The sequence below is a fragment of the Girardinichthys multiradiatus genome, chromosome 7, assembly GCF_021462225.1.
Source record: "Girardinichthys multiradiatus isolate DD_20200921_A chromosome 7, DD_fGirMul_XY1, whole genome shotgun sequence".
NCBI classification, from domain to species: domain Eukaryota; kingdom Metazoa; phylum Chordata; class Actinopteri; order Cyprinodontiformes; family Goodeidae; genus Girardinichthys; species Girardinichthys multiradiatus.
In genome coordinates, this window is record NC_061800.1 from 17215119 (window position 1) to 17231040 (window position 15922).

Below are 15922 nucleotides of genomic sequence, written 5' to 3' on the forward strand. Positions count from 1 at the left end.
ACAAAGACATATACAGAGAGGCAAAGTACAAGTTTGGCAAGGAAGTGAAAGAGGCCAAACGACTGTACTCTGAGAAGCTCCAAAACCAGTTCTCAGCCAACGACTCTGCGTCTGTCTGGAAAGGGCTCAAGCAAATCACCAACTACAAGCCGAAAGCCCCCCACTCCATCAACGACCGACGCCTCGCCAACGACCTGAACGAGTTCTACTGCCGCTTTGAAAGACAAAGGGACAGTCCTGCAACCATCCCCCACGACACCCCCCAACAGCTGCAGCCATAATCCACCACCCCCATCTCTCCAACCTCAAGAGGGGCCTTGGCACCTCCAACCCCCACCCTGAAGTTTCCCCCCACCAGCCCCCTACCCACGCCGAGGACGGCTCTTTCCATCCAGGAGAGGGACGTAAACAAACTCTTCAGGAGACAGAAACCCCGGAAAGCTGCTGGTCCGGATTCTGTCTCACCAGCCAGCCTGAAGCACTGCGCTGATCAGCTGTCTCCAGTCTTCACAGACATTTTTAACACCTCACTGGAGACATGTCATGTGCCAGCCTGCTTCAAGTCCTCCACCATCGTCCCTGTTCCCAAGAAGCCAAGGACCACAGGGCTTAATGACTTCAGACCCGTCGCCCTGACCTCTGTGGTGATGAAGTCCTTTGAGCGCCTTGTGCTCTCACACATAAAAGACATCACCGACCCCCTCCTGGACCCCCTGCAGTTTGCCTACAGAGCCAACAGGTCTGTAGATGATGCAGTCAACCAAGCCCTTCACTTCATCCTCCGGCACCTGGACTCCACAGGAACCTATGCCAGGATCCTGTTTGTGGATTTCAGCTCTGCCTTCAACACCATTGTCCCAGCTCTGCTCCAGGAGAAGCTCTCCCAGCTGAGTGTGCCCGACTCCACCTGTAGGTGGATCACTGACTTCCTGTCTGACAGGAAGCAGCGCGTGAGGCTGGGGAAGCACGTCTCTGACTCCCTGACCATCAGCACTGGTTCCCCCCAAGGCTGTGTTCTCTCTCCTCTGCTCTTCTCCCTGTACACCAACAGCTGCACCTCCAGTCACCAGTCTGTCAAGCTTCTGAAGTTTGCGGACGACACCACCCTGATCGGACTCATCTCTGATGGTGACGAGTCCGCGTACAGATGGGAGGTGGACCATCTGTTGGACTGGTGCAGCCAGAACAACCTTGAGCTCAACGCTCTAAAGACAGTGGAGATGGTTGTGGACTTCAGGCAGAACCCAGCCCCACCTGCCCCCATCACCCTCTGTGACTCCACAATTGACACTGTGGAATCTTTCCGCTTCCTGGGAACCATCATCTCCCAGGATCTCAAGTGGGAGCCAAACATCAGCTCCCTCATCAAGAAAGCCCAGCAGAGGATGTTCTTCCTGCGGCAGCTGAAGAAATTCATCCTGCCAAAGACTATGATGGTGCACTTCTACACAGCCATCATTGAGTCCATCCTCACCTCCTCCATCACCATCTGGTACGCCGCTGCTACAGTCAAGGATAAGGGCAGGCTGCAGCGTGTCATTCGGTCTGCTGAGAAGGTGATTGGCTGCAGTCTACTGTCGCTCCAGGAACTGTACACCTCCAGGACCCTGTAGTGGGGAGGGAAGATTCTGGCTGATCCCTCCCACCCCGGTCACAGACTCTTTGAGACTCTCCCCTCTGGCAGGAGGCTGCGGTCCATCCGGACCAAAACCTCACGCCACAAGAACAGTTTTTTCCCATCTGCCACCAGCCTTGTTAACAAAGCCCGGAAACCACCCTGACACTCTCCCTTTCCCCCACAACCCCCCCCCCCCCCCCCCCCTTTTTTTTTTGCTGACAGGAAACCCGTAACCTGTAACTCTATGCGTTACATTAACGTTCAGCTTGGACTCCTGCTTTACTTGCACTGCCATACTTGCACAATGATCACCTGCACTGTTGTATTGGTCTTGCATCTTATACTGCTCTACAGGTCCTTCTCAAAAAATTAGCATATTGTGATAAAGTTCATTATTTTCTATAATGTAATGATGAAAATTTAATATTTATATATTTTAGATTCATTGCACACTAACTGAAATATTTCAGGTCTTTTATTGTCTTAATACGGATGATTTTGGCATACAGCTCATGAAAACCCAAAATTCCTATCTCACAAAATTAGCATATTTCATCCGACCAATAAAAGAAAAGTGTTTTTAATACAAAAAACGTCAACCTTCAAATAATCATGTACAGTTATGCACTCAATACTTGGTCAGGAATCCTTTTGCAGAAATGACTGCTTCAATGTGGCGTGGCATGGAGGCAATCAGCCTGTGGCACTGCTGAGGTCTTATGGAGGCCCAGGATGCTTCGATAGCGGCCTTTAGCTCATCCAGAGTGTTGGGTCTTGAGTCTCTCAACGTTCTCTTCACAATATCCCACAGATTCTCTATGGGGTTCAGGTCAGGAGAGTTGGCAGGCCAATTGAGCACAGTGATACCATGATCAGTAAACCATTTACCAGTGGTTTTGGCACTGTGAGCAGGTGCCAGGTCGTGCTGAAAAATGAAATCTTCATCTCCATAAAGCTTTTCAGCAGATGGAAGCATGAAGTGCTCCAAAATCTCCTGATAGCTAGCTGCATTGACCCTGCCCTTGATAAAACACAGTGGACCAACACCAGCAGCTGACACGGCACCCCAGACCATCACTGACTGTGGGTACTTGACACTGGACTTCTGGCATTTTGGCATTTCCTTCTCCCCAGTCTTCCTCCAGACTCTGGCACCTTGATTTCCGAATGACATGCAGAATTTGCTTTCATCCGAAAAAAGTACTTTGGACCACTGAGCAACAGTCCAGTGCTGCTTCTCTGTAGCCCAGGTCTGGGGAATGCGGCACCTGTAGGCCATTTCCTGCACACGCCTGTGCACGGTGGCTCTGGATGTTTCTACTCCAGACTCAGTCCACTGTTTCCGCAGGTCCCCCAAGGTCTGGAATCGGCCCTTCTCCACAATCTTCCTCAGGGTCCGGTCACCTCTTCTCGTTGTGCAGCGTTTTCTGCCACACTTTTTCCTTCCCACAGACTTCCCACTGAGGTGCCTTGATACAGCACTCTGGGAACAGCCTATTCATTCAGAAATTTCTTTCTGTGTCTTACCCTCTTGCTTGAGGGTGTCAATAGTGGCCTTCTGGACAGCAGTCAGGTCGGCAGTCTTACCCATGATTGGGGTTTTGAGTGATGAACCAGGCTGGGAGTTTTAAAGGCCTCAGGAATCTTTTGCAGGTGTTTAGAGTTAACTCGTTGATTCAGGTGATTAGGTTCATAGCTCATTTAGAGACCCTTTTAATGATATGCTAATTTTGTGAGATAGGAATTTTGGGTTTTCATGAGCTGTATGCCAAAATCATCTGTATTAAGACAATAAAAGACCTGAAATATTTCAGTTAGTGTGCAATGAATCTAAAATATATGAATGTTAAATTTTCTTCATGACATTATGGAAAATAATGAACTTTATCACAATATGCTAATTTTTTGAGAAGGACCTGTATACTTACTCTCACTCACTTAAAACTGTGCACATATATTTATATTATATTGTAGATATGTTTATACTGTTTAATTTGTATTGTATTGCACCGACTACGCCAAAACAAATTCCTTGTATGTCCAAAAACGTACTTGGCAATAAAGCTTTTCTGATTCTGATTCTGATTCTGATTCTGATTCTGATTCTGATTCTGATTCTGACTCTATATGCCTGGTTCCCACCGTGAAGCATGGAGGAGGAGGTGTGATGGTGTGAGGGTGCTTTGCTGGTGACACTATTGGGGATTTATTCAAAATTGAAGGCATACTGAACCAGCATGGCTACCACAGCATCTTACAGCAGCATGCTATTCCATCCGGTTTGCATCTCTGGGAACTCCTTCAAGATGGTTGGAAAACCATTTCAGGTGACTACCTCTTGAAGCTCATCAACAGAATACCAAGAGTGTACGGAGCAGTAATCAAAGCAAAAGGTGGCTACTTTGAAGAACCTATAATATAAGACATATTTTCAGTTGTTTCACACTTTTATGTTCAGTATATAATTCCACATGTGTTAATTCATAGTTTTGATGCCTTCAGTGTGAAGCTACAATATTCATAGTCATGAAAATAAAGATAACTCTTTGAATGAGGTGTGTCCAAACTTTTGGTCTGTACTGTATGTTTCGCCCTTCTATGTATAAAATTGTGACAGACATAGCAAAGATCAAAGATTTCTGGTTGATTTCCAATCTCCAGTTTGAATAAAGCCCTGAGGCTCAGATACGGATTTTAGCCGTTTTCTCTTTAACAACTAAAACTAGACAGTATCCAAAATGTTTCTTGTTAGCCTTCCTGCCTTGAACGGTTATTAACTATTCATATAAGGGGCAAAGGTGACACCCCACTGTCTATGAGACAGTAGTCGCTGTAAAGCAGGATTAAGAAAATTAGAACATGATAAGTGCCGTTAGCATTAATATACATAAATATCCGTCTCTGTTGGGTGCTCCGAAGGAAACATAGACCCCTACTTTCACCACAAGATTTCCAAAAAAAAAACTGCCAGCATCTCTAAATCCAGTATGTTCTATGAAAGACAAGTTCAATGCTCAAAAGGAAAAACTTTGCTGTATTCCTCTCAGCCTTCCTGGTCTCTACTGTAATTTAAATGAATAGCACCAGCCCAATTTTTGCAATGTTGTAGCAGCCTAAATGTACAGCCGACACTTTTAAATAACTTCATTTACAGTATCTGTTGCATATCCTCTGACTTCATTTTAAAACATGAAAAAAAAACTGAAACAGAAATTAGCTGACTTTAGGTCTTTTATCACAAAGTAAGAATTTTTACACTGAAGGTCGTTGTGACTAGCACAACCTGGCAGGGCTAAGGTATGCTCTGGTTTTGTCAACCAACAATATCTCTGTTTATCTCCAATTTTGACCCTGTGTGGATTAGAAAATATTCTACAGTTAATCCACAATTGTGCATTAAATGTTTGATTTTAAAAAAAACTCAATTAAGTTGTATGTTATACAATCATTCAAACCCACAAAAACAACAGTTCAAATGCAGCATTAATAGACCACAATTTAAACGAGAATCATGTCCACAATGATGTCAACTTCTGACCTAAGCTGCATGTGTTGCAAAACTCAGCACAAGAACTGTAAATCTTATCACAAACTGTGTAAGTCAAATAAATACTTTTTAGACAGAGAAACATAAACCTTTTTGTATTTACAGACCCAATACATTTGAATATTACTGAAAAGTTCATTAATTTCAGTAACTCAGTTCACTAAGTCAGACACATTATATAGATTAATCACACACAACCTGATGTTTCCAAGCATTTGAAGCCTCCATAAAGCAGATTTAAAATCAGAATATCACATCAGACCAATAAAAAACATTTCTAACACAGAAATGAGGGCAAGAAGTAGGCTTAATACCTGCTTAAAGGTTGTTATTTTAAAAAGGTGCTTTTAATCTGAAAACGAGCCTCATCGGAACACATACAGGGGTTGGACAATGAAACTGAAACATTTGTCATTTTAGTGTGGGAGGTTTCATGGCTAAATTGGACCAGCCTGGTAGCCAGTCTTCATTGATTGCACATTGCACCAGTAAGAGCAGAGTGTGAAGGTACAATTAGCAGGGTAAGAGCACAGTTTTGCTCAAAATATTAAAATGCACACAACATTATGGGTGACATACCAGAGTTCAAAAGAGGACAAATTGTTGGTGCACGTCTTGCTGGCGCATCTGTGACCAAGACAGCAAGTCTTTGTGATGTATCAAGAGCCACGGTATCCAGGGTAATGTCAGCATACCACCAAGAAGGACGAACCACATCCAACAGGATTAACTGTGGACGCAAGAGGAAGCTGTCTGAAAAGGATGTTCAGGTGCTAACCCGGATTGTATCCAAAAAACATAAAACCACGGCTGCCCAAATCACGGCAGAATTAAATTTGCACCTCAACTCTCCTGTTTCCACCAGAACTGTCCGTCGAGAGTTCCACAGGGTCAATATACACGGCCGGGCTGCTATAGCCAAACCGTTGGTCACTCATGTCAATGCCAAACGTCGGTTTCAATGGTTCAAGGAGAACAAATCTTGGGCTGTGGACGATGTGAAACATGTATTGTTCTCTGATGAGTCCACCTTTACTGTTTTCCCCACATCCGGGAGAGTTACGGTGTGGAGAAGCCCCAAAGAAGCGTACCACCCAGACTGTTGCATGCCCAGAGTGAAGCATGGGGGTGGATCAGTGATGGTTTGGGCTGCCATATCATGGCATTCCCTTGGCCCAATACTTGTGCTAGATGGGAGCGTCACTGCCAAGGACTACCGAACCATTCTTGAAGACCATGTGCATCCAATGGTTCAAACATTGTATCCTGAAGGCGGTGCCGTGTATCAGGATGGCAATGCACCAATACACACAGCAAGACTGGTGAAAGATTGGTTTGATGAACATGAAAGTGAAGTTGAACATCTCCCATGGCCTGCACAGTCACCAGATCTAAATATTATTGAGCCACTTTGGGGTGTTTTGGAGGAGCGAGTCAGGAAACGTTTTCCTCCACCAGTATCACGTAGTGACCTGGTCACTATCCTGCAAGAAGAATGGCTTAAAATCCCTCTGACCACTGTGCAGGACTTGTATATGTCATTCCCAAGACGAATTGACGCTGTATTGGCCGCAAAAGGAGGCCCTACACCATACTAATGAATTATTGTGGTCTAAAACCAGGTGTTTCAGTTTCATTGTCCAACCCCTGTATTTTAATTTATTGAATATAACCATATATTAGTTTGGTTAGTTTTAAAAGAAAAGGTTGTTTAAACCTATAGATCCTAATTGTGTTTCATCTGTGCTGCTGATCTTCGGACTTTCATGATTTTGACAATTGAGCTTTGTGACAAAGATGGATTTGATCAGATTTTGTCTTTACATAGAATAGCTGCTAATAATTTACTTAAAATATGAACGGTCTGATGGGAGTTTTCTGCTTAAAGTATTGCATTCTCAATAGAATCGTCTCACTTGACATTTGCCGTTTTTAAGTAGAAGAAAATGTTTCTCGTGTTTGTAATTTATGCTTTCCCCCAGCATTTAGAGAATCAATGCAGCACTTAGTAAAACATGTTCAGTCTAAATTGAAGGTAGTATTTTTAGCTAACTACACATTTGCACGCACAAGTGCATGTATTAGTCCTTAGAGTCCTATAAATTAAAGAGCATGCCACATATGCAACATTGCATACTGACAACATGTAATATATGCAGTTTTTAATTGCAATGCCCACAGATTAATGAAACTTGTTTCCTTTTAGAAAAGATTATTTGCAGTGCATGTAATTAACCCTCAAGCATTTCTAATATGTTGAATTTTCCACATCACTCACCAGTTACACATGTAATTAGAATCAGCAGCTTTAGAGAATCCATAACATTTCTGGATGCAGTGCAATTTGTTTCGATAAATATGCCAAGAAAACAATTTTAATATTTACAATAACAAAATGACTCAATGTGATGGAAAGAAGATGTAACGTTTTTTGCTTTTAGAAAATACTCAATTTTGTCCTTTTAATTAACTTTTAATGTAAAACATCATTCTATTCATATTACTATCATGCTCACAGTAATTTTCACAATCATATTGAAGTTAATAATGAAAGTGAAAAACATTTAACAGATGCTTAAATCCATTTTCTTTATTTGCTTGCTGTTTTTGAAGATCTTGAAAGAGTATTATTTTCCATACTACACCACATTGATGTGCTTTAAAATGACAAGAAGATTGAAGTTCAGATGAATACAGTCTAGATTATTATGCGTAAAACCTGTAAAACAGTAACTTTGATAAGCAGCAAAAATTACTTGTGGAGAAATTTACCTATGCTTGTATAGAGTCTTATGTCCTTACAAATGTATCTGTTTTCAACCCTTAGCCACAGTCGCTCACATTTTAAATTTTAAACAATTTTAAAATGCTTTTAATATTTTAAAGAACGTAAGATAAAAAGCTAAAAAAAAATTGTTAATGTTAAACGTTAAAGGTGATATGGCAAAAATTTTCCATCATGACTCTTTTTCAGTATAAGCACTATAATGATTTTGACTAAACAGCTCTTGAAAGCTTAAACAGAGGAAAGGCCAGAAGACTTTTATCAAACAGCATTTAATCGGTTTGCACAAGTTTTTCCATTTGTGTCAAGCACATCTGATATTTTGTCATGATTAATGAGTTTTTGTAGCTTTGCATTTCCTAGATGTTATCTCCCCATTTTTTTGGTAAGTTACCTTCCCAAATAATTCCACCATCACTAACATAAAGCCGCTGATGTCTTGTCTGCAACTGAGTTCTACTCCTCCACCAAAAATGACATAAACCTAAATTAAAGGCAAGCTCTTAGAGCCTTCAAGGTATTCAGAGAAGGCTGTAAGTAAACATAGAAATGTAATGGTTAACTCATTTAATGGCACCACTGTCTGGTAATGGTAACAGATGATCAGGGACCATAATAACCAATGTTCAGTTACTTTTTGACTTGCTGTTGTTCTGTGTTTATGGTCCGTTGACCTAATTTAACCGAGATGGCCAGAACACACTGTAAAATACTATGAATTCATTTATTTCATGGTAATAAGGCCACATAATTTTAAATATTAAATACTGTTGATTTTCTTAAAAACCCGATTTAGTATCTTTAGGAAATTATTCTTAACCATTCATTTTAAAGTTGTTTTTTTTATTTGTATTTAAATTACTATATAGTACATGTTCCGTTAATTCTGCCTGTGAGCCAAAGAAGCTTTCTGTGAAGATTTCTGTGTTTTACAGTATGCAGAATTTAGGAAATGAACATTTTTGTATTAAATTAGAACTGGATTGAGAAAAACCAAGCATTTTATGATCCATTGCTTTATTGTTTATTGCCGCTGTAAAGCTAGTACTTTAAGACGGGACGCAATAATGGCCATAGTCAGCACTAGATGGACATTGGACTGCAGGTTGGTATAGTTGGGTTGTTTGTTGGTTCACATTTGCATAAATTGGGCATTCTAAAGCAAAAGATAAAATTACTCCAACTACAGTGATTACATTAGAATGCGTCATAATATTTAAATCTAAGCAATGCAATTGATTTAAGAATGGTTTCATTTGTTTAAGAATTTCTTTGGACTATCCTAAGATGAAAACGGAAATTTCAGTAAAACATTTGAATAATATCTGGAAATAGACTTTATGACTATTTATAGACAGTTATTGCATCTTCTTTGTATCTAGCTGTGAAAGAAAGTAAACCCTGCTGTGAAGTGTTTGTTTCCTCCCTCTCGGTATGCTCTGTTACCGCTTCAATACACTGTGTGTCATTACCTGTGCAGATGAGGCCATCGTGTTTGTCACACTCTCGGTCGTCACACTCACAGAAGTCTCCTGACACCCACCATTCTTGGGGAGAGCAAATGCACCGGCCACAGTGACAGGAACCTGTAACATGCACGAACACACCATCACTATTCAGGGTTTCGAGTGTTGGATATTTTATTTTTCTCTTTTTTGCCACCCACTTGGCACATGCTTTTTTTTTTTCAATAAACGCTGTTTTGTTTAATCTTCTGTGCTTTTTTTTCTCTTTTTCAGAGAAGATTAATGGAGTCGGTTAGAGTGGACAAAGATATTCCCTGAGGAAACAGCTCCTAATACAGTTTTACCACCAGGATACCAATCCACCCACACTCTACACTTCCTTTCTCCTCCATCAGTTTGCATTTCTTTTCTCTCTAGGGTAGCAACAGAATAATAACATTTTAAGAATTGGGAGAGATGAACAAATCTGGCTATCAGCTTCTTTTTTTAACACCCTGGGGTTCAGCTGCTTATTTTAATTCACCACCATTTTCACTCACATGTGAAGAGCTACAGAAGGCCACGGCAAAAAAGGTAAGACAGCTGGAGAGAGGAGAGGAAGATAAAGTAAAATGGCTAAGGCAGAGACTGGTTGAGAAAAGAAGATAGCTCTGGCTTTTAAAAGAAGTGAAGCAAGGAGAATGAAGATGATCATCTTCATTTCCAGCCTTGCTCAGGGCTAGACTCTCTGGGTCCAATGGATTTCTCTGGACTCACTGCTGCACAACAGAGATGGTATTCTGTTGTGTGATGTCATTAGTTGCTTAATGATAGAAAATAAAATGTATTGACAGTTTGTAGCACTTTATCAAAGAAGCACACAGTACATCTGAGAAAATGACAAAGCTGCATAAATCTCATCTAAGTAAGATTTTTGATCTGAATAATAATGTTTGAAGTGTCAAAAACGTAAAAAAATATCTGCAAAACCTGGCAGCTGTATTAATACCCCTTGAACTGTTTCACATTTTGTCACCACAAACTCAAACAATGTATTTTGATGGGATTCCTTCCATTTCACATAGTTGTAAAATGGAAGGAAAAAAACAACATGATTTTCGATTGTATTTTAAAACTATAACTGTATACATCCAGTGCAACCAGTTATCTGCACTATTTGTCTTATTGGTAAATAAGGTCAACCAGTGTGCTGTTTAATCACAGTATAAATACAGCTGTTCTGTGAATGCCTAAATATTAGGGAAAACAGCATCATGTAGATGAAGTAACTCAGCAGTCAGGTCAGGGAGTATGTTGTAGAGAGGTTTAGACCAGGTCTAGATAGAAAAAAAAACAGTATCCAAAATCTTCAAACATCTAATGCAGCACTGTTCATTGCATTATCCAAAAATGAAAGCAGTAATGCACAGCTGCAAAACTACCAAACTATACTGAAACTGACAGGCAGGGCAAGGGAATAATTAATTAGAGCAGCAGCTTAAAAGCTCATAGTAACTCTAAAGGCACTATAGAGATCCACAGAAAAAGCCATTGTTAAAAAAAAGCCATAAAATGTTCTGTTTCGAAATTGCCACAAGACATGTAGGAGGCACAGCACACACATGCTCTTGTGATATGAGAACCTTTTGACCTAACTGCAGAAAACTATGCCTGTCAGATAACAAACACTGCACATTACCCTGAATACACTACCGTGAAGTATGGCAGTGGCAGGAATATGCTCTAGGGATGCTTTTCTTCACATAGATGGGCAAGCGGGTGAGAGTGGGTGGGCAGGTAGATGGAGCTACATACAGGAAAATCCTGGAAGAAAAACTGTTAGTGTTATATTGAGGTGGTAATTTGTAGGACCAACATGCAGACAAGAGCATAAGAGCTGCATGGTGGGTGAAGTATTTTATAACGGAACTGAAAACTTACAGAGTGAAAACGGAACACAGAGCATAGACATGAGATGGGCATGCAATGGTCAGGCAAACAGTTGTGGACACACTTGGCATGACAAACAGTAGGATCCAGTGACTAGCAATGGAAATCAGAGTATAAAAATAAAGGCATAGTGGAGAAATGACCAATGAACTAGAAGAGCCAGTCAGATGAAATGTGGAGCAGCTGCTGTCAGGGACAATGCAGAACAACTGAAGGAGGGAGTCTAATTAACACAGATAAGGAGAGAAGTCTAGGAAAGCAACAGAAATATCTAAACACAAAAATAAACCAAGAACTTAAATCTACAATTATGGAACTAAAATAACAGCAACTAAAGAACATAAACAACAGGGGGGAAACAGATCTATAAACAAACTCAAACACCTAACACAGGTGAATCATGACACTTAGAGGCTGCAGAAGACTTGAGACTGGGACAGAGGTCCACCTTCCAACAGAACAATAACTCAAAACCTACAACCAGAGCTACAATGGAATGGTTTGGATCAAATCATATTTATGGTTTGGATTTACTAAATCAAAGCAAAGTACTAAATCCAATTGAAAACACAAGTTCGGTATATCGCCCAAAATTAGCAGAAAATACATTGAAGTTTGTGGTTATGACATGACAAAACGTGGAAAAGTACACAAGGTGCACATCATTTTGAAAGTAATGTAGTTTGTGAACCTTTGCTAAACAAGAAATGGGAGGGAAGACATAAGGACAGTCAAAGTAAAAATAAACTACACCACCAATCAATTCTAGAATTATAGCAAATAAATGACCTGGTCTTTAGAAGATTCCAATATGATTTAAATCTTACTTCAAGTAAGGAAGACTATACAGCAAAAAGGTCCTCATATTATTTATTGGTCCTCATATTATTTATTAAACAAAGATGAACCAATAAGGGAAAGTTTGTGAGAATTGATTTCACACCAAAAGACACTGACACGAATAAAACATTTAAATAATTTAAAGAGGTTTTAATTTCCTTAAACCATGACCGTAATAGCTGAATTCTTAATTCTACTGGACTGCTTTCTACACACTGCGCCTTTAAGGAACAAGGCTGTCACCTGTGTAAAAGAAACAGACTTAGCTTTAGAGTAGACATATGATCTTAATCTTGCGAGATTTCTTGTTAAACACTGCTATTGAATTAAATATTTTGCATTAATAACCTGGAATCTGAAGATAATTTCCTATTGCACAGTATGAGTTCAGCAGACAATGAATAGAAGACAGACTCCAGCTTTGTTCTAGATTTACACAGTTCGACTAAGGTGTATTTTTCGAAACACATGCTGCAGCTCACAAAAAAAACCCAGACAGTTTTAATTACCTGTGTCTTCTAAATCTTGCTTTCTGTGAAAAAAGTGTGCATTAACACATAGCACGCATAGTATGTTGTTTTATTGTTGAGATTCTCTACACTATACTGCAAATTACCCTCTGGGGAGAAATAAAGTCTATGTAAGTTGAATTAGAGGGTATAGTCATACATAATGGACACCATTAGGGTGAAAAAATCAATATCATCACCCTATTCTAAAAACAGTTTAACAAATACTGCGCAATCTGTACAAAAGTTGTACAGCAAATTATCAAAACAACAACTCATATTGTAAGCATCGAAGACTTTTAAACCTTATTGAAAGTAATTTTGTGCATGTTTTTTTTATTTTTATTTCATGTAGCTGAATGAACAGACTGCAAGGTAAAAGCACTGTTGCCTTGCAGCAAGAAGGTGCTGGGCTCGAATCCTGGCCCGGGATCTTTCAGTATCGAGTTCGCATGTTCTCCCCGTGTATGCATGGGTTTTCTCCAGGTACTTTGGCTTCCTTCCACAATCCAAAACATGACTCTTAGGTTACATGGTCTCTATAGATTGTCCTTAGGTGTGGATGTGCGTGTGTGCCTGGTTGTTTGTCCTGTCTGTCTCTGTGTTGCCCTGTGATGGACTGGCGACCTGTGTACCCCACCTCTCGCCCAGTGACTGCTGGAGATAGGCACCAGCGCCCCCACGACCCTGCAAGGATAAGCGGGTATAGACGATGGATGGATTAATGGATGGATGAATGCACTGCAGCATAATTAGCAATACACTAAACTGTTGACATTAAAAATAAGTAAGTAGTAAAGTAATATATTATGAAAGAAAAAGAGTGGCAGGGAGTCATTAAAATGGAAATGGAAGTGTGTTTATCTCTATTTCTACAGACCTTAAAATTGCTGTTATTTTAATACATTCACTCTTTTGTAAGTTACAATCAACAATATTATGCTGAATCCCTTCTCTTAACATTAAATTATATATTGTTAGACTCAAACCTTGACAGAGAAATGCCAACCTAAAGGACTGAAAGAGAGGGCAAAGAATGCATTTATTGTTCACCTTTTCCACTGCAAATGACTCCATCATCTCTCTCACACAGCTCCTTGCTCTGGGCGTCACTCATGTCGCAAGACCTGGGAAACTGGCACAGCTTCCCAAACCAGCCGTCCTCGCAGATGCACCGTCCACATGAACAGTAACCGTGACCTGGCAGTGGAGGGCAGAAGGGCCTTCATTTAAAGGAGACAGAATAGGGTGCAGGACCATGAGAAAAAAAAACAAGATATCAAAAAATAAGGGAAGAAATGTCTGCACAGGTACCGGAAGACAAATGAAAAACCTCTGAATAGGTAGGAAAAAAAGTTTTACATACAAAGAGCTGACAGCACTAACATTGAACCTTGACACTAATAGGCAGTGCAGGGAGAAAGAGCTGCAGGGAGATGAGAGAGACAGAGAGAGCTTATTGTATTTCCCCAGAGGACATGAAAGGAACTGTCATCACTGGTCTTGTGCTGTCCTTAATAAATCTTGTGCTTCAGACAGATGAAAAACAAAGAATAGAAACAGCAGGCAAAAACCCCCAACACATGACACCTTGGAAACCAGGAGGGTTTAATAGGTTGAGAGAGGCAGTTGTTTACTGCTATGCCATAATTGCTTTCAGCATCGTTACAGTTTTGACAAGCACTATAAAAACTTACGCCTCCTTCATGTCAAAGCGGACTCTTGTATGGCTCATTCTTAATACAATAATATCCTAAAGATGTAGTTACTTGAAGTTACTGTTGGAATATAATATTTGGATTGCAAAATATTTGTGAATTGGAAAACATAACAGGGAACAATCTATCTATCAATTAAAGCCAAAGGGATAATTTCACCTCCGACAGGCAAGCCAGGTCAAAACCTTTTATTCAGTGGTATGAATGCAGGAGTAGGAGAGTTAGCCCTGCTGCTATCAAAACGAAATTCTGCGCTTTTAAAAACCGCAGATATCCTTGCCAGCTTTCTAGGTTTTTCTATGCGCTCTCTGTCCACTGAGCATGTTTTCACCTGCCTCAGTCGGTGTGTCAGCGTAGGAGAGGTGTGTTTTTATCCAGCGTTTGTCAAGTTTGGCCATAAAAAGTAGAATAATGATGATGCAGGAAGAGAAATCGCTCACAACGTGATCTAATAAAATTAATGACATTAACTAGCAAATACCTACTATTACTACATTGTTGGCAGGGTGCCCCCCTTGGATAATGGCAGGGAAACGCTGCCCTCAGTCAAACGTGTTAGCAAAAACAATGTACAAGAAATGATTATTAAATGAAAGTCATTTTATTTAATCTCTTTAATGTGAATATTTAGTTCTTAGGCATTTTATACTCTTCACCTCAAATTAAACATAATGGTGACTCTGTTGCCATGAAAGTGAATAAGTAATCTAAATAAATACAAAATAAACATAAATAATTAACCTGCTTTTGTTATAACAAAAACTGGATCTCGTTTGAATAAGTCCCCAATAAACAGATATTTAAAGCTAAAAAATCAGCAACAGAACACTTAACAATATATTCAGGCTCATTATATCAGTTTTACTTTGTTTTCATCATTTAACTGAGCTTTAATGAGACACCTGAGATAGCTTGTCCGTGAAAAGCTTTAATAGATTGGCAGAGTGGAAACAGCTATTACTTTCCTCTCTCTCTCCCGGTAGCGGAGCATCGTTCAGGTGAACAGCAATGACACCCCTGCTCTAGTCTTTCTGACCTGTAGTTGTTTTATTGTGCCTTTTTTGCTCTTCTGGTTGATAAAAGCTTGGTGCATTTTCCACTGGGACATAATAAAGCATCACACATCCAAGACCTATTTCTATGGAAGTAAAATAGTCTCATTAGAATCAGACATTTTTTAGACATTGAATTTAAAACACTGCATTTTTATCCTGTGCAATTATGTATGTGAATTTGTTTTGTACTTAAAATTTGCCAGCAAAAATTCACCTGCAAGAATTCACCTGAAAAAATTCACCAGCAGAAATTCGCCTGCAAATGTGTTGACCTTCTGGTGACTCAAGCCAAAGCAATCAGCACTCGATCACCTAAAGAATTAAGTGGTGTTGTGCAGAAAGAAGAGTCAGAGGAACCCTAATTAGTTTGGACCATCCTGATGTCATTCTGGTAAGCATTTAAAGCCAAATAAAAAATGTTCAATGTTTAAATTGTAGGTTGGTTAAGAGTCATT

At 40.0% G+C, this 15922-nt stretch overlaps 1 protein-coding gene across 2 annotated transcripts in view; it reads right to left on the reverse strand.

Annotated features, from left to right (window-relative positions):
• Positions 1-15922, reverse strand: part of itgbl1 (integrin, beta-like 1) — a 90694-nt gene that overhangs the window by 3640 nt on the left and 71132 nt on the right. The window contains exons 9-10 of one of the 2 annotated variants that reach the window (XM_047370212.1): positions 13748-13894; positions 9423-9536 (exon numbers count right to left, since the gene is read on the reverse strand). In XM_047370212.1, the coding sequence (XP_047226168.1) occupies positions 9423-9536; positions 13748-13894 (261 nt within the window). Of the gene's footprint in view, positions 1-9422; positions 9537-13747; positions 13918-15922 lie in introns of those variants that run through there. The other variant, XR_007038961.1, reaches the window with a different exon arrangement.